Genomic DNA, 26558 nt, shown 5'->3' on the forward strand with positions numbered 1-26558 from the left:
TTCTCACCTCCGACTCCCAATTCCCTGGCTCTCTCCAAAAGCAGCCACTTGCAAGTAGATTCGGGCTCCCTCCCTGCCCTCCTTTGTTCACGCACACACAAGGTTGGGTGCTATCTACCCGGTGTTCTCTGCTTATATTTCTCAGTTGAAACATCTTGGAGATCCTGCCATGTTGGTAAACAGAGTTACTTCCGTCTCTTTAACAGTTGCACACAAATAGTTTTAAAATGCCCCATGCTATATTTAATTACACTCCTTGGCTGCACTTACAACATGGTTCAATGCTACTGTACCTACATCATTATACACATGAGCAAGTGTACCTACAAGGTAATTTCCTGTAAGGGGAAATGCTGGCTTAAGGGCAAAGAGTATGTGCATTTGTAATTTAAATTTTTTGTCATTAGGAAATTTTTCAAGCATTACAAAAGGAGAGAGACTACTATAACAAACCCCCACATATCCATCATTACGTTTCGACTATGGTTGACAATCCACATATAGCTGATGCTCTTTCATGTATAGATCAGCCTCCTCCACTTAGGCCACCTCGAATTATTTTGAAACTACCCATGTTTCACTGGTGTATATCCTGACACTATTCCTGAAAAGGAAAGTCTCAGAAAAAAGAGGAGGAAAGGGTACACATATTCCCATTATCACACTGGAAATAAACTAACAATTTCATACCATTGAATATGCCGTCAGTGTCCCATTTTCCTAGATTCTTATTAAAAACGTATTTTTAGTACTTTTTCTTTCATAAGAATCCGAATAAGGGAGCTGCTGTCGTTCCGCAGTAAGTTAAGCTGCTGCTTGCAATGCCTACAGTCCTGACTGCTCCACTTTGCAATCCAGCTCCCTGCTAATGCACCTGGGAAGACAGCAGCAGATGGCCCAAGTCCTTGGGCTCCTGTCACCCATGTAAGAGACCAGGAAAGAGTTCCTGGTTTCTGGCTTTGGTCTGACCCAGATCTGGCTGTCGCGGCCATTTCTTTGTGCAGTGTTTTTGTAGAAGCTGGGTAGGTGTGTCTTCAGAGCCTGGATTTCGTTAGCTATATTACCACAGAATCATTTCTAATGTCCCGTATCCCTTAGGTCAAAAGGGAAATGCAAAATTAAATTGACGAAGTTTCTTAATAATCAAGAAAATGCAGGGCCGGCTCCGTGGCTCACCAAGCTAATCCTCCGCCTGCGGCGCCAGCACACCGGGTTCTAGTCCCAGTCAGGGCACCCAATTCTGTCCTGGTTGCTCCTCTTTCAGTCCAGCTCTCTGCTATGGCCCAGGAGGGCAGTGGAGGATGGCCCAAGTCCTTGGGTCCTGCACCCCATGGGAGACCAGGAGAAGCACCTGGCTCCTGGCTTCGGATCAGCACGGTGCGTCGGCTTCAGCACATTGGCAGCAGCGGCCATTAAGGGATGAACCAACGGAAAAAAAAGGAAGACCTTTCTCTCTTCTCTCTGTCTCTCTCTCTCACTGTCCAAAAAAAAAAAAAAAAGAAAAGAAAAGAAAAGAAAAGAAAAGAAAAGAAAATGCAGTCTACCAGAATCTGTATGACACAACAAACATGGTAATGAAAAGAAAAATTAGAGAACTAAATAACTTTGGTAATAAATATATAATAAATGAGTTAAACACAAATTGGAAAACCTTAGAAGTAAAATGGAAAAGACAAAAGCAAAAAGAAGATAAATGCAGACTTAATGCTCCATCATTTTTAAAAAATATTTTATGGCCGGTGCCGCGGCTCACTAGGCTAATCCTCCGCCTTGCGGCGCCGGCACACCGGGTTCTAGTCCCGGTCGGGGCACCGGATTCTGTCCCGGTTGCCTCTCTTCCAGGCTAGCTCTCTGCTGTTGCCCGGGAGTGCAGTGGAGGATGGCCCAAGTCCTTGGGCCCTGCACCCCATGGGAGACCAGGATAAGTACCTGGCTCCTGGCTTCGGATCAGCGCGGTACGCCGGCCGCAGCGCGCTGGCCGCGGCGGCCATTGGAGGGTGAACCAACGGCAAAGGAAGACCTTTCTCTCTGTCTCTCTCTCTCTCACTGTCCACTCTGCCTGTCAAAAAAAATAATAAATTTAAAAAAATTAAAATATTTTATATATTTATTTGAGAGGCAGTGTTACAGAGAAAGGGAGAGACAGAGAGAGAGAGGTCTTCCATCTGCTGTTTCACTCTTCTAATGGCCACAGCAGTCTTAGCAGAGATAATCCAAAGTCTGGAGCCAGGAGCCTCTTCTGGGTCTCCCTGTGGGTGCAGCGGTCCAAGGACTTGGGGGATCTTCTGCTTTCACAGGCCACAGCAGAGAGCTGGACTGGAAGAGGAGCAGCTGGGATTCGAACCGGCGCCCATAAGGGATGCTTTAGTCCCCTGTGCCACAGCTCAATCATTTTAAAAATGTTTTACAGACTGAAGCTTGTGACTCACTGCTGGGGAACTAGGCCACCGCTGGGTGATTTGCAGTTATACAGAAAACAATGTAGCCAGGTGTCAAAGGAGATGGCCTTTTCTACACACACTTCCAGCTGAATTTCAAGTTTTGGGTCTGCCTTGACTTTGAGTGGGAACTGAGATCCTGTGCCCCATGCACGGGTCCTTGATGAGGTTCAGGCAGGTGGGTGGGGGACCTAGGATGAGCACAGGGCTGGGTTCCCCGAACGCACTGCTGGCTCTGCTCTTGTCTGCGCCGAGCCTCACCCCACGTGAGTGATTAGGGGGATGACCCTGGAAGAATCTTGCAGGGCTTGGCTACCTGACAGTCTGCAGGTGGGGTCTCGGGGGGCGTGGTCACCACTCCCATGGCCTTGAGCAGAGACTATCAACCGAGAGAAAGCAATTGAATAATTCTTCCTACCCTCTCTGCAGAGGGCATTACACTCAGCGCATCTGAATGTTAAAAATAACATGCCTGTCCTCAGAATTTCTCCAACACCACCCACTCATTCACCCGTGTCTACCCGGGCCTGGCTGCCGGGTCTGGAGCAAGCGTGTGGATCTCCCACGGCCCCTTGTCCCAGCTGTACCCTCTGTTGCCAGGCCGAGTGCGGTGCCATTCTTCTCCACCAAGCGTCCAGGGCGCAGAGGTGGATGCTCTCTGTGGGTGGTGGTGGGCGAAGCTTCCCACCTCGCTTTGGATTTCTGCCCTGGAGGGGAACTTGGACCAACTCGACGTCTCCTTGGCCCTGGAGTGCTGGGCTCTGCCTGGATCCCCTCCCTAGAGGGTTCTCCTTAGTCATCTGTTGGGTTCACTTCAGGGTGCGGCAGAGACCACCCCAAGGTGCAAGCGTCCCAGGAGCACACCCTTCCGCCCTCCCCCTGCCAGACCTGAGTCGCCGCCCCATCCCTCCTGTCCCGGCCCCCTGCGCCTCCACGGGCTTCTGCCCTGCGTCCAGCTACCCAGCGTGCGCCCAGGACCCGGAGGGAAGGATCCAAGGCGCAGACTGAACAAACAAAGGAGACTGGCTGCTGAGCCCGCAGCCCGGCGGCGGGGGCGCGGCCACCCCGAGGCCGAGGGGCGCCGCCGCCGCCCGCGCCCGGTGCGCGGTGCCAGCGCGCAGCCCGCCGCCCGCGCCGCCCTGGCGTGCGTCTCCTTATATGGGCAAATGACTCGGCGGGGGATCTCTGGGCGGGAGCAGCGCCGGCTCCACTCGGCCGGCTGCGAGCCGCCGCCGCCGCCGCCAGCTACGCGCCGCCGCCCGCCCGGTGAGTATCTCGGTGTCCAGCCACCCGCGAGGGGAGCAGCCGTGTGGATACGGTGAGGGTTCCGGGGAGAGGGGCGCGTGTCGGGAGTGGGGCGATCCTGCAGAGAAGGGACCCCCGCAGGGGCGTTCAGACCCCTGAGAGAGGGGACCCGAACTGGAGTGGGAAGACCACGGCGCAGACCAGGGGACCGAGCTGTGGGGGTCCCAGGAATAAGGGATCTGAGCCGTGGACGGGGGAGACCACGGAGGAGAGGGCGAGCCGTACAATGAGAGATCCTGAGCGAGGATGGGGCAGGATGGGGGAGGGGACGACCCCTGGGTCTCCGCTCGCAGCTGGACCCTGCGCGCCGTCCGCGCCCTGGCGAGGTGCGGTCGCCGCCCCGGCCCAGGCTGCCCGCGGGTGCGAGCGTGCAGGTCGCGGGAAAGGTAGCCGCTGAGCGCGCTCCGGAGCCGGCTCGGCGCTGCGGACCCCTCGTGCTGGGCTGCGCTGCTGTGTGGTGTGGCCTCGTGCCTTGACTCGTGCGGAAATTAAAAGCCTGAGCCGCTGGATTATTTTTGAATGGACTTCTTGTAAGTGAAAAAAAAGTCACTTTTCCTACTGTGGGCTATCTTAGCATAACTGAAATTGCAGGAAGAAAATGTTAATTTTTTTTTTCATTTTAAATGAATCACCGATCACGTTCCTGTTTCTTTTAAAATCCCTGGTTCCGCTGGAACTAGCCTAACCCAGTCTCGGGAAATCTAAGCTGTCTTCCCTCGCAGCGTTTGTGTGTTCTTCCTTGAACACATTTTGGAAAGTCGTGATTCAGAATTTGAGCTCATAATCAGAACTGTCTTCCAAACAACTTCAAATGCATCTCACATGTTTGGCACTTACTCTCTGCCTACACGTGTTTTAAAATGATATCCTTGAGGGAGAAGGCTTTGGTATCCTCAAGATGATTCAAACAAACAAACAAAAAAATCGAGGCAAATCTGAGAAATAGAGGAATTTCCACTCTTAAAATTAAACTTTAGTAAAACCATGGTCAAAAAATAATATTTCATTGTGCACTCATATAGAAATGTTGTCACGTGTTTTTCAGACTTAGTTTATCCCAGATTTTTAAAGATGACCTATTAATATACAGAATTGGGCTTTCCCGGTGTTTGTTAGCCTGTTGTGATTTAAAATGCGTCTACACAGCAGGATATTGGTGAGTGCTAACTTGGGGCTCGGTGCAGACCTGTTCAACCTCATTTCAGTTCAGTCTGACAGGTGCAGTAAGCCAAAAAGAGGTGCTGCCTGGATTCGCATCCAGGTCCCTCAACCTTGCGACCTCCGTGGCCAGATCCCCTCAGTCCCACGGTGCCTCAGTTGTCTCAGCTGAGAAACAGAGCTAAGGATGTTGCTGTAACCCCAGGGCTGCTAGGAAGCAGGTGTGTCCCAAGCAGCATACAGGTGGTTCCTGGTTTATGCTGGACGGACTCGCTATCAGTTTTTTTTCACTTCACGACTGTGGGAAAGCAATATGAACTCGATAACCAATCGGTAGAACCCGTCCTCCCAACTGTTGCTCTTTTTTTTCTGAGCTAGCCTTTTTGTTTGGTGGCTTCCATACTCTTAACTCTTGCTACGCCGGCCACCGGCGGTAAGCTGCAGTTGCCAGCCGGCCCCGAGATCGGCAGGAGAGCGGCGACACTCTACAGGGAACTGTGTCGCCTGTGTTTTTTGGATGCTGTGTTTTGTGGTTTTTGCATCCAAAATGCCCATCTGCGTGTGTCCCTGAGCCACGCAACTCTGTTATAAAACAGGCTTTGTGTTCAGTGCTTTTGCCCCGTGTAGCTAATGTGAGCACCTGGGCTCTTTTGGGGAAGGCTAAGCTATGATGTTCAGCAGGACAGCTGTATTAAATGCACTGTCTGCTCAGGGTAGTTCAGCTCATCACAGGTGCATCAGGACAGAACCCCTCCCTAAGCGGGGAAGCATTTGTATGTGTCACTATCAGCCTTGGTTTGACAGATAGAGGAACTGGAGCACAGAGAGATCAAAGTGGCTTTTATTCAGGGTTCCCAGCCTGTGACTGGTGGTTCTGAGATCTGGCTCAAGACCTTTTACCTTGAGGTAAAAAGTGAGTTCTTGACTCCTCAGTTTTATTAGAAGTGCACCTGCATTTTCAGTGAGGTCTCATGTCGTATGCTTTGCTTGTTAAACCGCTTCGCATAACAGCAGAAATCATCCAGTCGGATAGTGGAAAAAGTCAGTCTTGCTGTCAGGAGCTTCTACTCCTTTCCTGTACTGCCGGTTACCAGCCTCTGTGACTCAGGTGGCTTCATTGGTCAGCCGTGGGGCCAGAGCAGGTGAGCCTCTCTCTGAGCCGGGTGCCATGGAGTATAAAGTGGAGCTTGAGTTGAGGACAAAAACCTTACACATTTGTGTCTCTGTGTGCTTTTAGCTTGACGTTTTATCGAAGCCATGTTTATCAAGTGTGCATTTCAGGTGGCGGGACACTGAGAGGCCACTCCCTCCAGATGACCGTCTTGAACAAAGTACATGAGCTTTCTCTAGTGACGAGGGCTGAGTCTTCCAGGAGACGAGGCTGGCGTCTTGACTGTGGGGTGAATCAAGTGGATTTCGCACATAGTCACGCCTCTCCTTGGCTTTTGTAAAACTGCATGGTATACTCTGTGACTTCAAGGTTCCCCTAGGCATATAGGCATATGTTTTTTTAACAATTATTTATTTATTTATTATAAAGATTTTTTATTTATTTGAAAGTCAGAATTACATAGAGAGAGGAGAGGCAGAGAAAGAGAGAGAGAGAGAGAGGTCTTCCATCCGATGGTTCACTCCTCAATTGGCTGCAACGGCCAGAGTTGCGCTGATCTGAAGCCAGGAGCCAGGAGCTTCCTCCAGGTCTCGCACGCTGTGCAGGGGCCCAAGGACTTGGGCCATCTTCCACTGCTTTCCCAGGCCATAGCAGAGAGCTGGATTGGAAGAGGAGCAGCCGGGTCTCAAACTGGCGCCCATATGGGATGCCAACGCTTCAGGCCAGGGCATTAAACCACTGCACCACAGCACCGGCCCCTTTTTATTTATTTTTTTAAGATTTATTTATTTTTAAATTTATTTGAAAGAGTGACATAGAGAGAAGAAGAAACAGCAAGAGAGAGAGAGAGCTAGAGCGAGAGTGAGAGCGAGAGAGAGAGAGAAGGATTTTCCGTCTGCTGGTTCACTCTCCAAATAGTCACCAACAGCCAGGGCTGGGCCAGACTGGAGCCAGGAGCCAAGAACTCCATTCGGGTCTCCCTCATGGGTGGCAGGGACTCAAGTACCTGCCATCATCCACTGCCTCACAGGTGCATTAGCAGGGTGCTAGATTGGAAGGTGGAGGTGAGACTGGATCCCAGGCACTCCGGGTGGAATATGAGCTTTCCAAGTGGCAGCTTACCCACTGTGCCACAACGCTCACCACTAGGGCGTGGTTCTGAGTGAGCCGAGAGACACCTGCCACACACAGTGGGAGAAGCAGCTGGCTCGGGTTTATGGGCAAGTAGAATGCATGTCCAAGAGCACCCTTGAAGGTCCTGAATATTGACACTGGCTGTCAAAAAGACAACAGACCACCCATGTTGGAGGAACAACTTGTGGAGCCAGTGAGAATTCGGCAGTGAATGAATGAAGTAGAAGGGAGCATACAGGCTGATCAGGACAGGATCTGTGATGCAGTGCGCTAAAGAAGCAGCACGCAGGAGCAGGACAGAGATGGACCCGTCATTCATGGAAGTTGGGAGGATGCTAAGGAAAAGGCTGGCCACGGTCATACGAGGTATTCCAGCATTCATACGACCAGGCAGTCGAAGAGCAGTGAACTTCACCCACGGGCGGGAGGAGCCCAGTGAAGGAGAGTGGGTGGTTTTCATCTTGTGGACGTAGAAACAGTAAGCGTCAACAGCTTGCTCAGACCCCTAAGAAGACAGTCGAGGGCCACAGGGTGGAGCCTCTCCCTCAACCCCCGCAGCCTCGTGGTTCATCAGCTTGAGGCAGCCTGCCTTCCGCCCCCACTGCAGAGCCCTGGGTTGCCTCGCATCTGCTGAACCGGTATGTTTTGAGATGAAACGTCAAGATAGGCGCTGAACAGCAATTTAGATTCCAGTGAGCTAGAACTGAACTGGAAGTCCTTCAGAGATGGATCTTTCCTCTCTGTTTCCCAGTGCCTGACACCATTCCTGGGAAACCGTGCTTGCTGGGTGCACGCTTGTGGGCTGCATTTACAAAGTCCAGAGATCAGAATGCTGGAATACTCGTGGTCATGCACACTTGAGGCAAGAGAGCTGAAGGTCGCTGCTTTCCCCAGTCTTCTCACTCTTTGGTATTCAAAGGCTCACTCAGCACTGTCTAACTCTGTCAAATAAATAAATTAATTTTTAAAAAACCTTAAAAAAAAAGGCTCATTCAGAAAACAGCCGTTTACAGCATTCAAGCGTCTCTTAACACTGTCAGAGACTAATTAAGGCTTTTCCGTAGTTTTTGAAAGGTACCATGTTATGTGGCACATTAGACGAGCTCCCCACAGACGTATGTGCTCAGTGAAGGCTCATTAAGCTCATCCATAACTATCATATTATACGATGATAAGCACAATCTGCCTTAGACCTTACCGTCTCAAATAGTTTACAGTCCAACCATCTAAAAATGGATTTTAAATGGATTCCAGATATGTTCTGTTTTTTAAAAACAACAAGCCAGCCTCTCTTGAGCTGACGCCTCACTTTCTTGCTTTGGGTGCTGCCTGCAGTGCCTGCATCCCATATTGAAGAGCCGGTTCAAGTCCCAGCTCCTCTGCCTGTGATATAGCTTTCTGCTATTGGGAAGGCAGCAGCCGATGGCCCACGGAACTAGGTCTCTGACACCCATATGGGAGACGCACATGGAATTCTTGGCTCCTGGCTTCCGCCTGCTGCAACCCCAGGTGTTGCGGGCACTTGGGGAGTGAACCAGGGGATGGAAGATCTCGATCTCTCTCTCTCTCTCCCTCTTTCTCTGTCACTCTGCCTCACAAACAAACAAATAAAACTTAGGGGGGAGGGCCGGCGCCATGGCTCAGTTAGTTAATCCTCCACCTGCGGTGCTGGCATCCCACATGGGCGCTGGGTTCTAGTCCCGGTTACTCCTCTTCCAGTCCAAGCCCTCTGCTGTAGCCTGGGCAGGGGGGCAGTGGAGGATGGCCCAAGTGCTTGGGCCCCTGCACCCACATGGAAGACCAGGAGGAAGCACCTGGCTCCTGGCTTTGGATCGTGGTGGCTATTTGGGGGGTGGACCAGTGGAGGGAAGACCTTTCTTTCTGTCTCTCTCTCTCTCACTGTCTAACTCTAACTGTCAAATAAAAAAAAAAAGGGGGGGGGGAACAATTCTGCTAGAGTAGTGGGAACGGTGTTGGGGTGAGCCGTGTATTGATGCATCCTTCCACTGGAAAGCAAAGCAATGAAGGCATTCCCTGGCCCCATGCATTTGTGGTGGAGAGTCTTTACCATGTGGCGCATCCAGAGCTTTTTGCTGATACCTGGAGCCCATGTCGGGGAACTGATGCTCTCTTGCCAAAGCTTGGCTGTTTGTCTCTTGGCCTGGCAAGTCATCCTGGGCTGTGCAGTTGTGTGTTTCCATGGGTTTAGCATCCAAATGCAATAGGAACAGGTCTACCTGCTGTGCAAGGAGGGCCGAGGGAGGGCAGCGATGGAAGAGAAAGAATGGAGCTTGGGATCTGCCGCGCGACGTGTCAAGGCATCAGATGCCACACCACATTGCGCGTCGAGGTTGCTCTGCTGAGTGGATTGCCCACCTAAAGTGCGCCTCGTTTTCACTCTTGATCTTCGCCCACATGCGCGCACTCTGGGGTGCTTCCGTGCCTCTGCTGCTCCTTCCATGCACTCGCTGGGTATTTACCACGCCCCTGACCTTGTGGGTGTGTTTGCTGATGAGGTCTCGGTGACACCTGCTGCCTACCTGCCTGGCGCTTGCGGTTGTTGGGGGACACAGCCAGTCATTGTGGTGTAGAGGCATTGAAAGCATCGCGGTTTTTATGGCCCATTCTTATGAAGGGCCCACGTACATCCAATCAGATTTCCAAACTGTCTCTGAAAAGTTCTGGATGACTTGGTTAGCACAGGGGCACCCTTCTGCCCTGGGTCTGCGTGGCACTGATGGAGGCTGCTTCTGTCCATGTTGTGTGTAGAACCTGGGGGCACTTGCAGATTTCTCTCGAAGTGACTATTAGCAGAGCCTCGTAAAACAGGATGGGTACAGAGAAACTCTTTGGGCTCGGGAGGAGGGGCAGAAAAGGGCTCTTGGAGACCAGGTTAAAATAGGTCTCAGATCACAAGTGCATCGAATCGGATGAGAAAGTGCGGAGTTTTGCAAATCTGGCTTTGCGTGGCAGTCCCCCAGGGGTCCTGCTTGGAGGGATGGGCCGAGCTGCTGCAACTCCATGCCTGGGCCAGCTTTCGTCTATCTCCCCTCGCCACCTCTCTCTGCTTCCCCCTTCCTCTCTTTGCTTTCTCCTCCTCCTCTTTGTTCATGCTACTCTTTTTTTTTTTTTTTTTAATTCTCCCTAGCTCTGACACTTCTGCCACTCAAGCTACATTCCTGGCTTTGCACCCTGAGCGTTTGAAAGTCTGTGGAATTTGGATAATTTCTATTTAGGGTGGTTGAGCGCAGGCTGTCACTGCTCCCTTGCTCCCTGAACCCTGATTCCTGCATCTTAGCTGGACTAAGATGACTCAGACCACACCCTCTCAGGTCATCCCTAGACCTGCGTGCTGCACCTGCCTCTCCCTGTGCAGTTAGGTTGGCCTGGGGTCCAGACTGAACCCTAGGATCCACCTGCTTCAAACACCCCGGTCTCATTCTGAGCTCTTGGGAAAATGACATCAAGGAATGACTGAACCCTGGGGAGGGATGAGGGCTCCAGGACACTGCAGTTTTAATTTGCTTCACAAGTCAGCAGTAGGGGTCTCCCTTTGTGCAATTGTTTAAACCTTCCAGCATTCCTGTGTGCCAGGCGATGGACAGGACTTGTAGATGAGATAAGGAATTCAGAGTTGAGCACATTGCACACAATTAGGCTAGAAACTCCTTACAGAACCAAGGCATCCCAATGTTATTTGAAGAAATGATTCAAAGTAGACCCTGACACCCTGTAAACACTTTTCAATAGCCATGGCCCTTTGGTTTTTTTTCTTCCCCTGTCCTACACAGCAAAGTCGCGATTCCATGCAGCGGACTTGGAATAAGGGCCTGCTGCTACCCTCAGCGCTGTGAGGCTGCAGGAGAGAAAAGGAGAAATCCTGTTGGCCTGTAGGGGACATCCACGACCAAGAACCAGGCTCCTGCCGTGGTCCCTGACTCTGTTTTCGGCTCCATCATTTGCTGCCCCTGCGGGCTGGAGCTACCATCTTCCCGGGGTGTCTACTCACCCTGGCCTGTTGCTCATTTCTGCAGCTCTGTTTACTCTGCCCTTGAGCTGCAGTGTTGCTCGGCCAACCTTTTCCCAGCACGGGTGAACCTCACCTCCCAGAAGCCAGCCCCGCCCTTTCGGCTGTTCCTCCTCCTCTGTGTTGCCTTGACTCCCGTGCGTCTCTGTCACGCCCTGGGCACACAGCTTAGTGACCCATCAGGAATAGGGTTCTGTTCTTCACCGGACTACAAGTTCCTGGAGAGGAGGGCCTGGGTCTCACTCATCTTTGCAGCTTCCTAACCTTGAGTGACATCTCTATTTCTTGAATAACCAGGTATCATATTGGATTACAAATGCAGAGTTATAAGAACTTTAAATGTAGAGTTATGGATTTACTTCTCCATTTAAAAAAAAAAAAGGCTTAAGGGGGCCAGTGTTGTGGCACAGTTGGCTAAGCACTGCTGCTTGTGACAATGGCACCCATTTGAAGTGCTAGTTAGAGTCTCCACTGCTCGGCTTCTGATCCAGCTCCCAGCTAGGGTGCCTGGAGAGGCAGTGGATAATGGTCCAAATACTTGTGCCCCTGCCGTCCATGTGAGAGGTCCAGATGGAGCTCCAGGCTCCTATCTTCAGCCTGACCCAGCATTGGCTATTGTGGCCATTTGAAGAGTGAACCAGCGGATGGACAATCTCTCTCTCTCTCTCTCTCTCTCTGCCTTTCAAATAAACACACAAGCAATTTTTTTTTTTAAAAGAGGCTTACGATTGCTAATATGATTTAAGTACACAGTTTTTAAAAAGGAGGAATGCAGAGTTAGTTTTAGGCCTTTTCTGATAGAAGGGAAGCTCTAGGCATTCCGATTAGCTAAAGGAGCACATACTCCGACTGTTGGTGTCTGTGCTCCATGTAATTCTTTGGAAGCGCTTCAGGAACCTTCTTTTTTTCTTTTTTTTTTATTTTTTGACAGGCAGAGTGGACAGTGAGAGAGAGAGACAGAGAGAAAGGTCTTCCTTTGCCGTTGGTTCACCCTCCAATGGCCGCCGTGGCTGGCACACTGCGCTGATCCGATGGCAGGAGCCAGGTGCTTCTCCTGGTCTCCCATGGGGTGCAGGGCCCAAGCACTTGGGCCATCCTCCACTGCACTCCCTGGCCACAGCAGAGAGCTGGCCTGGAAGAGGGGCAACTGGGACAGAATCCGACGCCTCTACCGGGACTAGAACCCGGTGTGCCGGCGCCGCTAGGTGGAGGATTAGCCTAGTGAGCCGCGGCGCTGGCCCAGGAACCTTCCTCGATCAAGTGCATTCTGCTCTGCTCCTAATCAGTGACGGGTGCTCATTTTACACCCAGCTCTAACTGATGAAGCTGAAAGGCTCTGCCTGCGGTTAAAGGTGCCGTGACCTCTTAGAGGGAGAGAGAGGGATTCCCCCCACCATCATCTGGAACAATTCTATGGAAATGAGGTGAGCGGCCTTGTCCGAGCTGGACTCTCTGAGCAGGTCACAGCGCCTCTCTGGCCTGCAGCGCCACAGGTGATGACCTTTGTCTCGGGCTAGTGTCAGTCGCACTTGGAGCAGACGTGCAGCCCTGCTTAATCTCAGGGTTTCTGCCCTGATCCTCTGGATTCAGAGGTGGCAGACATCACAGCCACGAGGAGCGTGAGCATCGTGGTCATCACGTTGGGGAGCTGTGCCCTTCTCACTGGCTGAGAACTAGGCAGGGGGCCCTGCAGAGCCTGCTGGCACAGTCCGTCCACTCTCCCTCCCCAGCAGCACTGGTGCTTGGCCAACCCACATGGAACCCCCTTTGGTTTTAGCCTGGGTGTTCATTTTCTCTAAGTTAGATGGATCTTTGGGAATACTTGCGGGAATCCTCTTTTAATATTCCAGGGCTCTGGGTTTTTTCCATCCATAAAATGAGGTAGTTGTCACAGATAAGCTTGGGAATTGTTTCCAGCTTTTAAAATTCCGTGATTTATAGTTCTTTCTCCTTTCATTGTCCTTATATCAAGTTCCCCATTCTTCCTATGTTTGTGTGAATGGAATAGGCAAAAATGCTTTCCTTCCATGGCTAAGTGGAGCTTTATTGAAAAAATATAGATGTTGGAAAGACAGCATCCATTGTGATGAGATAAAAGGCAACCATTTTAAAGGCCAATAGCTAAAGAGTTCCAGGAAAGCATCGAATTTTCGGCCAGCCCGGCTCCTGCAACCCGAGATGGCCTCTACAAGGGATATTTATGCATGGGATTTCCGAACAATCAGTCAAGTGCTCAAGGGCCTCCTCGTGTGATGCTATCACAGGAATGTCCAGACAGCTACAGCTTTCTGTAGCTCCGGGAAGAGCCGTTCAGAGGGATGGATTCTGCCACATGCATCCAGCTGTGTGTTTTATGCTTTTGGAAGAAAATATTCTATAAACACAGAAATAACTGAGTATGGATGCTTGAAAGATGTACACTTCTTTGCTTACAGTTGCCAGAACTTTGTATAAACAAGAGTATAAAATTAATAAACACTATCGAATTTTGCCATAATCATAAACCAAGCGGTGATATTTCACTTGTGCCAGAGGCTTTCATTCTGGGCTTTCAGTCTCAAATGGTTTGAAATGACTGGAAATTGAGTTGAGTTTGTGAAACATTGGTTGTTTATGTAGCCAGCCAGGGTGCCAGTCTAACGATGGACGAAACTCCTCACTTGTGCCAATTATATATTGCCGCTTAAGAAAAATATTCCACTCTGTCTCCAGATCTCTTTTTCTTTCTTCTCTCTCTCTCTCTTACTCTCTCACCATCTCCTCCCAGCCCATCAGGCCTCCTCTACCTGACAATAAACCTTTCCTCTAACTCTGGTGTTTGGTGTGTTTTGTGGCAGCCTCACATTGTGCTGTAACTCGGATCCAGGCTCTCCCATCGACCTTGCTCTCCCCTCAGGGATTTGAATTGCTTTGGGGTCCTAGACACCCGCCAACCACAGAACACACCCCAGGATCTCCATCCAGACACTGGCCTTTCACCTGAGGAGGTGATAATGGAACGAACCAAAGCCTTCACCAACCAGGCGGTGAACCAAATGCTGCTGCAGGGCTCTACCTGGCTCCCCACCCAGGAGATAGCAGCTTGAGACTCAGGTCAGCAGGTAGCAGCTGTAGAAGACAGACCGCATTGCCCCTTCGCCCCTCCTGGACTTTTGGACCAATGTAATCCCGTACAACACCTGCTTTATAAAAAACAAAAGGGGAGAATGTTAGTAAAATGGCGAGGTCTCATCTGCGGCGTGATCTACGCCCTGGACACAATCCTAGGCTCTAGCCTCCCTCCACCATTGCTGGATGCCAGGTGACCAGATGGCCCAGCCACAGGTGTCAGCCCCATCCTCACCCTAATGAGATCCACTGCTCCTGCGTCCCTGCCCCCTAACAAAGGTTTAACAGGACCTGCCCTGCAGATCTCTTTCTCTCTTTCTTCTTCACTCTTTCTCTCTCTTTTACTCTCTATCCTTCTTCCCTCTGGCCCATCAGGTTTCCCCCACCCAAAAATAAACCTTTCCTCTAAAAAAAAAAATTCCCAAAGAAAATGAACTAACTGTTTAATGCCCCTTAGGCATTCCTTCACTCCAGGTATTCCCTTGGTAGATCTGTTCTTTCCAAGATTGTTCCAACATGTTTTTATAGGAGGAGGAGGAGGAATGAAAAAAAAAAAAAAAACACCCTCTTCCTCTGCACCTCCAGTCCATTCCTTCCTGCTCACGCACGCTGTGTTCTCATCCTGGAAAAATGCACCGAGCCTGTGTGGAGATGCACTCTGGTTCCTCTTTGCAAGGCTCCAGATCTCACCTGAAGAGCCGTTGACCACAGCCACTGTGCCTGACCATGTGATCAGCCTTCTCTGTTGGGCTCCCTGGGACCACAGGCAGCTGAAGGAGGACTGACAGAGATGTCAGCGGGGTTTTTCCTTGCAGGGATAGATGGGACTTCCCAATGCAATGCCGACGCCAAAGGGAATGCTGTCTTGGTATCTAGTGTCAGATTTCCCAAATCAGGTATCCCTCCCTCTTGCCTCTGTGATTTCTCCCTGTTGAAATTCGTGAATCATATAGGGGGCTCATGAGGAATCTTCTTGTAGGGATGGGCACATTGTGTGTATGTGGGGGCAAGGTGCCAGGCAGGGTCACACACTGGAAGCCTACACACAGCTGGATGGCAAGGGTATCTGATGCCAGTTCTGACGTGTAGCTGCAATTGAGATTACTTTTCTCACATAATCAACAGTCATCGGTACTTTCAGAGAAGTGGGCAGGGGCAGGGGCAGGGGCAGGGGGAACGTATCCTTGAAAGTTACAACCGTTTCGGTGATTCACACAAGGAACTAGCCTCCCGTTGGATTAAGATGAGTCACAGGGAGGGCGGGTGGCTGTTGCCTGTGCATGCGGGGCGCGCAGCCTGCTCACGGGGATCTGTTTTTTCTCTCTTCTTTTGCACAGGTTGTTGAACAACACGGCGTCAAGATGACCGAACGTTTTGACTGCCACCATTGCAATGAATCTCTCTTTGGCAAGAAATACATCCTGAGGGAGGAGAGTCCCTACTGTGTGCCATGCTTCGAGGCCCTCTACGCCAACACGTGCGAGGAGTGTGGGAAGCCCATCGGCTGTGACTGCAAGGTACCTGCCCGCAGCCCGCCTCGGCCTGCCCTCCCCCGCCCCGACTCCCCAGTGCCCTGGTGCTCCCTGACAGCCGCAGGCTTGTCTGCACGGTTTGTGCTGGGCTCCTGGGCCCTGTCACCTGTTGAAGTTGGCCCCAGGAGCTGACTGTGGACCCTGCATGGTTAGTGCCCTTCCGGGACATCTGGGCTTAGAATTCGAGGCACAGCTTCTATAGTCTTCTTACTAAGACCCTTATCTCACCACGCCCACCGGCCCTCCCAGGACCGAAAGGGAAGTGAGCACTCCCTCCTGTCTGTTTGCCTCCTGCTGACTAACACGGAGCAGGAGCTGCTCGGTAAATATTTGATGAACTGCTGTGTAACAGGAGTGGACCCAGGGCAGGCTTCTAGATAAATGGGCACAGACAAACACCGATGTCCAGGGATTATTAAGGGCTCTTTTCCTTTTAGTGGACAAAGAGCGAGATTGGTGTTCTTTTTTAATGGGGCAAGGCTTCCTGTGGAAGAAATCAACAGCCAGCCACCTCGCATGGCCTGGTGTGGTCAGCAGAGGCGGTCAAGAATTGAACCCTGGCCTGCCCTCCTCTGCACATCCTTAGTCTGACCTGGAGCATGGAAGGAGAACTTTGGGGCCTGCCCAGAACTTAGAGATGGGAGATGTTTCACCTGCGAAATGGGTGCTAAAATGCACTTGACAAGCCCATCAAGAGACTGCCATCCCTGGGAGCCCCGGAACTGGTTGCAAACTGGGGTCACTGTGCAGTCCCCGAGGGAATTCACAGTTGGTGGGCTGCAAGGCAGCTTGTGGCATTTGATGGTCGCTTTTCTGCTCTCTGGCTAGGAATTGTGCCACTCGCCTGTGTGGTTATAAATAGTAGTACATAACTGCTGACAGATTCATTTGGCTGTGTCTGCCTGGATCGTTCTAACACCTCCGATGCCTGCTCCTGGTGTGTCTTGTGTGTGACATTCCTGAGAAAGGCAGTCATCAGAGGGCTGCGTGACCAGCACCGCAGGCAGAGACCATCAGCATGGCCCCCTGGGAACCACCGCTGCTTCGGAACGGCAGTGACTTGCTGAGCGTAAAGGAAGGGAAAATCACTAGTGGAATTGTGCACACTTTCTTTTTCCTTTTAGGATTTTTTTTTTACCTATTTGAAAGGCAGAGTTAACAGAGGGAGAAGGAGAGAGAGAGAGAGAGAGAGAGAGAGAGAGAGAGATCTTCCATCAGCTGGTTTACCCTCCAAATGACTGCAACAGCCAGGGATAGGCCAGGCAAAAGCCACAAGCCAGGAACTCCATTTGGGTCTCCCACATGAGTAGCAGGAGTGCAGGTACTTAGCCGTCTTCCACTGCATTTCCAGGTGCATCAGCAGGGAGTTGGATTGGAAGTGGAACAGCGGGGATTTGAACTGGTGCTCATATGGGATGCTGGCATTGCAGGCAGCAGTTTAACCCACTGTGCCACAGCACCAGCAAACTTTCTGATGTTCAGAGGTTTGGTGAGCATGTGCAGAGAAGGCCCGTCTGGTTAGTCTAAAAGTTGAATAACTTCCTCTCTCCACTTTGGCCCGGTGGGTGTTTCGCTGTTCCTGGCAAGTGTTCTTAGAACCTTTTGCTTTGTGTAACCGGCCAAGCACTGGAGCTTGGACAGCGGACTGCCTGGCTGCAGTGCAGGCTCTGTGTCTCACCAGCTGTGTGACCCTGGGTCAGGTACTAGACCCCTCTGTGCTCATCTCCACCTTGATGAAATGGAGAGAGAGTCAGGTGCCCGCTCCCAAGGGCTACGATGACATAATGGGGATGCCAAGCCCTCACACTCAAAGCAGCAGCCAGTGTTGTAAACTCCAAACTTCCACATCTCCCCTTGCTGTGTCCTGATTCTTCCCCATGCCTCTCCCAAGCCTCGCCCCTCTGTCTCCGTTTACAATCTGGAAGCACCAGTCAAAGCGTTCAGTTAGAGGAAGAACTAAAAGGCAGAGAGAAACATAGCCATTGTATAAAAGCTATCCCTGCAAAAGAAATGCCGATGTAGGTGAGAGGGTCAGATACCGTCCTGACAAAGAACCACTCTAGAGGAAGGATTGGGGATATTTTGGGGCGAGTCACCCTTGACCAGTGGGCTGCAGGAAAAACAAAAATCGCTTATCATTCATTCCTCCGGGATGATTTAGTGGAAAGACCCGGAACACCGGTCATCCTTTTACAGATCCTTTGTGCGCAAATAAACAAGAGTGCCCCAAGTGGGGCCAAAATCAACAGGGCCGCCGCAGAGTCAGGAGTTAATCATGCTGAACTTTTCAACCCAGACGAGCGTGTTGAGCTCCGTGGGCTCACGCCATGTGATTTTTTTCCACGCTATGGAACAAAAGGAAGTGTCTGGTTGAAGCTGGACGTTGCCATTCGGGCCTTTTGACTGTTCGCAGTGGTTTTTCTTGACTTTCGAAAGCCATTGTGTCCTTGACTTTGTGGAGGAAGCAATGACGGAAAAGAATGTTGCTGATATTTCAGGAAGTAAAAGCCAGAAATCCTGATATGCAGAGTGCTGCACAGAGCCACGGAGTGCTGGAGGGTGTGGTGGCCCCTGTCCCTTCTTGAAATAGCACAGCCACGGTGCCCCCCGCCCCCAGCCATGTCTCTATCTGTAGTTTATGATACTGGCACGTTGATGGGATTCGGCTCATTTTGAGGCTGATGGCTGACTTTTCTGTGACCTAAGCAAGACTTCACAGCCTGTCCCCCTGGTCAGCTTCCCTAGGTTTGAAGACTGTGTCTGTGCAGCCGGTCAGTTATATGCTTTTATTTCTGTTAAGTTACCCTCAGCCAATGCTCTGATCGCAAAGGTCAGGAACATTGATTTATATGGCCAGTGGGCCAGCTGGGAATAGGCAATGCTCGTAAAATGTCATGGTGCTCTGACGTCGCTCCCTTCCTGAAATTTTTCTGAGACACCTGTTGATATTAACAGACTATTTTTGGAGACTGACTACAGATGTTGTTTTGAATCTACCTAAGTTCCGGACTTCCAAAATTTAAGAAACTAAAGGAAAGCACTCCCAGAGATGGCTGTTTAACAAATCGGTGTCTTGACCAAACCCTAGGTCTGAGCCACAGGCCTAGCTCACACTTTGAATTTTCTGTGTCTCTGCAAGCAATGCCATGACATTGGACAGGCTACCGTGCCCACCTATAGGCCTTAGAGGGTGCTGCGAGGAGGAAAAAACAATAATTAAAAAAACCCTTGCCGATCTAAAATAACGTTCAGGGTTTAGCTTCCAAGAGCAGTCATAAAAGCCGCCACCCATCGTGAGATGACTTGGTCTCAGCACTTTAAGTGGCTCAGTTGCATGACCTAAATTCCTCATAGCACCCTACGGGTAGGAATTTTTTCTTTTTTTTTTTAAGAAGAAGGCTGAGGCTCAAGAGAGGCGGAGGATCCTGCCCAGGGTTAGGGATGAAGAAGTGATAAAGGTAGAATCTGAACCCAGCTGCAGTAGTTCCTGACCAGCCTATGCTGCTGTCCACTGGAAGCTGCGGTGTGGCTTTGTTAGGCGGTCGGTCCTGCGAGTGCGAGGCAGCTGCTTGGCCTCTGTCCAGGGACCCTCAGAGGGAGGCCCCTGGCTTTCTGCTGGGCCCCATTCCAGCAGTGCTGACTGTGCTGTAGGAATTGAACCTTGTTCATTTTGGTAACTCTGCCCCCAGCTGCCTGGCCAATTAAACGGGATGAGCTCGTTGGCACAAAGCCTCTCTATCAGACCACAGAAGTGTCTTAGCTCATGTTGAGAAAGTTCTTAGGGGACAAAAAACTTCACAGAGACTCGGGTTGTCTCACATCCAGGCTAAATGTGTTATACTTTGGAATGTTCTGGCCAAGGCTAGTGTAGATTGGGAAAACCCGTCCTTGTCTTCAGCATGACACGGGCTGCTTCTGCTGGCCTTTCTGGGCCACTCTTCTGGGGAGACCACTTGCTCCAGCCATACTCACACCGTCCAACTTGCCAACTTGGCCCTGTTCCTTGGGGGCGATTGTTAAGTTCTCAATAATTAAGTCATTTTTTTTTTTAATTTTCCATGTAGAATTTGCCCACAGAGTTTTTATCAAGCATGGGAACTATGTGTACAGTTGTCCCCCGTCCCCTGTGGGGAGTGGGTTCTGAGGGCGGATAGTGCCGAGTGCTGTAGCCAAGCCCTGAGCTACCATGGCAGTCATAAGCCATCTTACAGCCGGGTGAGTGACACACTGGCAGGGGAGCACGTGGTGTGGATATGGCGGACAAAGGGTGGTTCACACCCTGGGGTACAGGACAGCATGAGATGTCATCATGCTACTCAGAATAGTGCAGAATGTGAAACTGCTGCCTACTTCTGGAATTTTCTGTGTTGTGTGTTTGGATAACTGACATGTCAGAAAGGGAACCTGCAGAGAAGTGGGACAGGCCTACATTTGGTCATCCTCCTAGATGATAAAAACATCTCTTTCTGAAGAGAATAAGTAGGGTCTCCAGAGTCAGGAACAAGACTGACTTGGGTGGCTTCAGTAAGGAGGACCTCTCAGCCTGTGAAACCCAAGGGTCACCTGCCAGGCCTGCCAACTGGTGCTCAGCGTCCTGCAAGATGTCGTATGCACCTGCCCGGGTTTAGCTCTGAGTCCACCTTCAGCAGGCTCGGTGATGCAGACCAGCCTCAGTTTGCACGTCTGTGAGATGGGGCTGCCTGGCTCACCAGCCTGTTGGGGAATGAACACGTTAACACCGGTGGACACGCAGTGGGTGAGTGCTGTCATTTCTGCCACCATCCCTTCTTCAGGGCCATCGTTTTTAAGGATTTGAGAGAATATGTGGCTGGAAACGGAGAGCTGCTGGTCTTGGAGCAGAGAATGGCTCCTGGCGGTGCTGAGCCTCACAGATGTTGAGAGTCCATCTGTGAAGTGGGATGGTGTGGGCGTGACAACTGGTTGCTTCGGGAAGTCAGCAGGCAAATATCTGCCATTCCAGGCGGGAGGGTGAGCAAGGAGGGCAGAGCGGGAACCGGCTGGCTGCAGTCTGAATGTTCCAGCTCCCCAGAGTTCTGTCAGTTGCTCCAGTACCGAGGTGTCCCCACAGGCTACTTACTCAACCCGGAGGACACGTCCCATGGCAAGAATGTTTCTGAAATGGAAAAATCTGATATCGAAAGGAAGTGCCGGGCCTAATCTTACCTGTATATCTACATTTTACTGCAGTTTATGACATTTCTGGGAGCACAAGTTTAGCCCTGATTTTTTTTTTTCTGGGAAGTGTAAAAGATATTTTTATTCCCTACTTTTTTTCAGTCTCTCTCTAGGGTATTTTAAAACTAGGATATCTCTAGGGCTCTTGAAAGTTCTTGAAAAGGTTGCCAGCGAGTCTGGTTCTTCACCGTGCCTCCCAGCATCCACAGGCGGCTTCTGTTACATTCACCTTCTAAAAACATTTATTTATTTATTTGAAAGTCAGAGTGACAGATGGGGGAGGGAGGGAGGGGGGGAGAGAGAGAGAGAGAGAGAGAGAGAGAGAGAGAGATCTTCCATTGCTGATTCACTCCCCAAATGCCCACAACAGCCAGGGCTGGACCAGGTCAAAGCTGGGAGCCTGGAACTGCATCTGAGCCTCCCACATGGGTGGCAGGGGCCCAAGTACTTGGATCATCTTCCACTGCTTTCCCAGGCGCATTCGCAGGGAGCTGGATCAGAACTGAAGCAGCTAGGGCTCTAACTGGTGCTCATATGGGATGCCAGTGTCTCAGACAGTGGTTTAACCCACTATGCCCGCTAACACCGACCCCTGTTACACTTTCGCTGCTCACGGTGGAGTCATTGTCCCTTGGTGTCCATGGGGATTGGTTCTAGTGGCCCCTGTGGATACCCGAAGTCCCTTATATAAAACTGCTTAGCATTTGCACGTAACCTGCACAATCCTCCTTAAGACTTCAGTCATCTCTAGATGCCTAATGCAATACAAATGCTATGTAAATAGGTACTCCAGCATACTGCTTAGGGAATAAGAACAAGGAAAAAGTCTGTACATATTCAGTACAGATGCAGACTTTTTTATTTATTTATTTATTTATTTATTTATTTTTGACAGGCAGAGTGGACAGTGAGAGAGAGAGACAGAGAGAAAGGTCTTCCTTTTGCCGTTGGTTCATCCTCCAATGGCCGCCGCGGCCAGTGCGCTGCGGCCCACACACCGCAGCCGGCGCACCACGCTGATCCGATGGCAGGAGCCAGGTGCTTATCCTGGTCTCCCATGGGGTGCAGGGCCTAAGTACTTGGGCCATCCTCCACTGCACTCCCTGGCCACAGCAGAGAGCTGGCCTGGAAGAGGGGCAACCGGGACAGAATCCGGCGCCCCAACCGGGACTAGAACCCGGTGTGCCAGCGCCGCAAGGTGGAGGATTAGCCTAGTGAGCCACGGCGCCGGCCAGATGCAGACTTCTAAAACACTTTCTGTCTTGGTCTGTTGAATCCACAGTTGTGGTACCCATGGCTCTGGAAGGATGACTCCTCACTTACTTGGTAGCTAGGTGAAACTAACGGTGTGTTAGGAGCTATGAGCCCTGGGCTTCGGAGAGGCCCTGTGGCCCGAGGCCTTCACAGGTAGATAGGCAGAGCGCAACAGGTGCAGGTTCAAGCGCACCCGTCTTGTCGGTTACACTCTAGCTTCTTGGCCTTTGAGTGTCATTTTCCAGTCTTCCTCTCAGCTCCAGGGAATGGTGTGGCCAGAATCTTGCCTCCCACTGAGACATGGGACAGAAGAACGTGTTGGCTAAAAGCCCCAGCGTGCTCTGTGAACAGGCCCAGCTGGCACTGATCTGTTACCCTCCTGCACTGTGCCGGCCTGTCTCACTTCTGGCTTGAGAAACCAGCCCAGAGGAAGCTGTGAAGGTTTCTTAACTGAACTCGGACTTCCAGGGAGAGCACTGACCGACAGCCTGAGGAGAGGGTAAGAGGGAAACCTGGCAGTGTTAGGTTAGGTTTTTCCCTGTGACGTTGCCAGGGCTTTGCGATGGAGGCTCTTGGCAGTGCTGTGCGTTGGGGTGGCACGTGGCCGCCCTCCCCCCAGCATCTGTCTGGAGCACAACTTCTCTGAGCTGGTGGGATAGGAGCTGAGCTTCATAGCTGAGCGGAATGTAGGAGGGGCAGGGGACAGCACGGGCCTGGAGGCACAACTTGCTGAGCCAGCAGGTTGGGATCGACGTGCATGGGGCTGTTGTGCCAGGTGAAAACCGGGAGCATAGTTTGGTTTTGTTAAGTCAAAGGAAGCACAGAGGGCTGTGGGAACCGTGCAGACAACATGGCTTTTTAGCATTGTTAAGTTAAATTTGTTCCTCTGTATGATAAGGATAAAACCTTATTTCATAGGGTTATTGTATGACTGAAAATAAGGACGAATAATTTAAGAAAAAGTATTTTAGGGGCTGGTGTTGTGGCGTAGCAGGTAAAGCTTGCTGCCTGCAAAGCAGGCATCCCATAGATGGCCCAGGTGTTTGGGCCCCTGCCACCCATGTGGGAGACCCGGTTGAAGGTTTGGGCTCCGTTGCAGACATCTGGGGAGTGAAACAGAGGATGGAAGATCTCTCTCTCTCTGTATCTCTCCCTCTTTCTGTAACTCTTTGAAACAAATACATAAATCTTTCTAAAAAGAAAGAAAAAAGAACAAGAATTTTAAATTTAAAAGGGCTGAAGATATTTCAAAGTACTATGCAGTGGCGGGTGTGTGGCACAGTTGTTAGGTTGCCAATTGGGATTCTACATCCCATATGGGAGCTTCTGCTTTGAGTCCTGGCTCCTTCACTTCTGATCCAGCCTCCTGCTAACATGTGCCCTTGGAGGCAGCACATGGTGGCTTAAGTGGTTGGGTCCCTGCCACCCATGTGGGACATGCGGTTTGCATTCTGGCCTCCTTGCTCTCCAGCCTGGCCCAACACCGACTGTTGCAGACATTTGGGGGAGTGAACTAGCAGATGGAAGATCTCTTCCTGTCTCTCTTTCAATTAAAATGAAAATAAACAAATACAAATTTAAAAATAAAGCACTGTACAAAAACTAGAGTGGTGGAATTGTGGGCATGGGAACATTAAGACAGTGGAAATTTTAACCAATGCTACTGTCTTCATAAGGAAATGTAATTTCAGCCAGTAGAACTGTTTCCTTGTTATCGATCTTCTGAATAGAGACTCATACTAACATTCATTGAGCAATTACAACATGCCTGTGACTATTATAAATGCTTTACACATATTAACTCATTCAGTTGTCATAGCTGAGAGTAGGTACATTATTCCCACTTCACCAGTGAGAAATCTGAGATCAAGAGAGGTCTCAGTACTTGCTTGCAGTCACATAGCTGCCATGGTAGAGCCAGGATTTGAATCTAAGCCAGCTCTAGGCCCCTTGAGTCTAGCCCACCAGCTTGAAATACCTAAGGCATTATAGTCACCCGGCTCCTGGGATTCCCAGGCGGGGAGTGGTGGGAGGGCACTCGGCCTCAAGTGGCACTAGAGGTGTGGAGCGTGTGGACCCACACTCTCCCATCCGGCCTGTATACAGCAGGCACTCAGAGGTTGTTGGCCCAGGAAGTCCAGTGCTGGGCAGTTCTACACCTACTGGGCCTGCCATGAATGATGATGTGAGCTGGTTCATGAGTATTTGTACTTAGGGTGTACTTGCAAGCTTTGGAACATAATCACAGGTTGATATTGATAATCTTCAGGGTCAATATTTTCAGGGAGAAGGTTCTGAGAATCGTGTTTGCATCCTTGAATACACAAGGTAGGAACTACTGCATAGTCATGAAGTGTGTGTGTGTGTGTGTGTGTGTGTGTGTTATGTACATGCAAGAGAGAGTGGTGGATAGTGAGTCAGTTAGGGTGGCCCAGGGAAGTGATGGCCAGATAAGGCAGCCCCAGGCGGGAAGAGGCATCATATTTCTTAATTAATTATTTATTTGAAAGTCAGAATTACAGAGAGAGAGAAGGAGAGGCAGAGAGAGAGAGAGAGAGAGAGAGGTTTTCCATCCACTGGTTCACTCCCCAGCTGGCCACAACAACCAGAGCTGAGCTGATCTGAAGCCAGGAGCCAGGAGCTTCTTCCAGGTCTCCCATGCAGGTGCAGGGGCCCAAGGACTTGGGCCACCTTCCACTGCTTTCCCAGGCCATAGCAGAGAGCTAGATCAGAAGTGGAGCCACGGGCACTTGAACCGGTGCCCACATGGGATGCCGGCACTGCATGCCAGGGCTTTAACCTGCTACGCCACGCTGCTGACCCCAGCTGAAATTTTTAAATGTGCAAAATATTTGCACAAGCAGTGGCTTCACCCACCATGCCACAGCGCCAGTCCCAGCAAGAGGCACCTTGTGGGAAAGACTCTGTCTTACATTTCTTGGCCACCCCTGAGCACTGTGTGTCCCAACCCTGCTCTCTCACTGCTACAGGATAGAATGAAAAGCATCGCCCAGGTCCCCCCTACTCCAACCGGAAGAAGGGCAGCTTGAAGCCACGGTGAGGCAGCTCCTTGGCCTGGGTGCTTGGAGCACCCGCTGGGAAGCAGTAGATCAGGGAGCCCCAGGAGGCTGCAGTGAGCACCTTGGGGCCGTGAGTCCCAGAGTGCAGGAGGGGCTGCAGAGAGGCACAGTCAGGAGGGCAAAGGTCACGGCCTTTGCCAGGACTGCAAGTCCTGCTTTGGTACCTGTGTCTGATGGGGTGGGCGGCACCCACATGTACAGGGATGGCTTCAAGTGTCACAGTGTCAGCAAATCAGCTTCAACACTTGCCACTGTGTTTTCTTGCCAGCCATTTTAGGAAAAAAAAAGATTTATGTGAAAGGCAGAGAGGGAGAGAGAGAAATCTTGCACCTGCAGTTTCACTTCCCACATGGCAACAATGTCTGGGGGTGGGCCGGAGTAAAGCCAGGAGCCAGGAACTCCGTTCAGGTCTCTGACGTGGGTGGCAGGGGCTCAAGCACTTGGGCCATCTGTTCTCCCAGGTGCATTAGCAGGGAGCTGAATCAGAAGCAGAGCACCTGGGACTTGAGCCAGTGCTGATACGGGAGGCCTGTGTTGCATCAGGAGCATAGTCTGCTGTGCTGCAAACAACACAGGCCTCGGGAATGGATTTCTGTAGTGCCCTGGATCTGTGGAATACCTCAGGCAGCTTTTCCGTGACTGTCCAGTCACACTAACGCACCAGTTCCTCCTCCTGGGAGTCACTAACCAGGGTGGAGACTGCGGTGACAGCTGGTGCCTTTACGCTCATGATGTGTTGTCCTTGGAGCTTCCGCCCCTGTTTTTTGAAGGTCAGTCCCCAAAGGCAGATGTCCTTGAACTTGCATTTCCCTTCCTTCTCTTTTAACGTGTAACGTGTGACCCCTGTGTGTGATGTCTACTCCCTGGGCACGTGGCCAATTCCAGCGAGCAGGCTCTGACTTTTCTCCCGGCTCTACCTCTTCCCTCCTCTGAGTTTCTCATCCCAGCCCAGCGGTGATGGATCCATCGTGGAAAACGTGTTGCAGCTTTTCACGAGCTCAGTCCTTTGTGAATGGCTTTGTAACGAGGGGACCCAGCTAACTTCTTAAAAAGTGTCTTTTCCGCCAGCGCTGTGGCTCACTAGGCTAATCCTCCGCCTTGCAGCGCCGGCACACCGGGTTCTAGTCCCAGTCAGGGTGCTGGATTCTGTCCTGGTTGCCCCTCTTCCAGGCCAGCTCTCTGCTGTGGCCAGGGAGTGCAGTGGAGGATGGCCCA

The 26558-nt window shown here is 51.1% G+C and overlaps 1 protein-coding gene across 5 annotated transcripts in view; it reads left to right on the forward strand.

Annotated features, from left to right (window-relative positions):
* The window catches only part of FHL2 (four and a half LIM domains 2), an 83505-nt gene that overhangs the window by 37757 nt on the left and 19190 nt on the right, over nt 1-26558 (forward strand). For 2 of the 5 annotated variants that reach the window (XM_002709708.6, XM_089327436.1), the window contains exon 2: nt 15619-15798. In XM_002709708.6, the coding sequence (XP_002709754.1) occupies nt 15643-15798 (156 nt within the window). In that variant the 5' untranslated portion in view covers nt 15619-15642. Of the gene's footprint in view, nt 1-3647; nt 3757-11911; nt 12598-15618; nt 15799-26558 lie in introns of those variants that run through there. The other 3 variants (XM_051834948.3, XM_008253074.5, XM_070068702.2) reach the window with 3 other exon arrangements.

The sequence above is a fragment of the Oryctolagus cuniculus genome, chromosome 2 (genome assembly GCF_051225735.1).
Source record: "Oryctolagus cuniculus isolate XC-2025 breed Fujian yellow rabbit chromosome 2, ASM5122573v1, whole genome shotgun sequence".
Taxonomy (NCBI): domain Eukaryota; kingdom Metazoa; phylum Chordata; class Mammalia; order Lagomorpha; family Leporidae; genus Oryctolagus; species Oryctolagus cuniculus.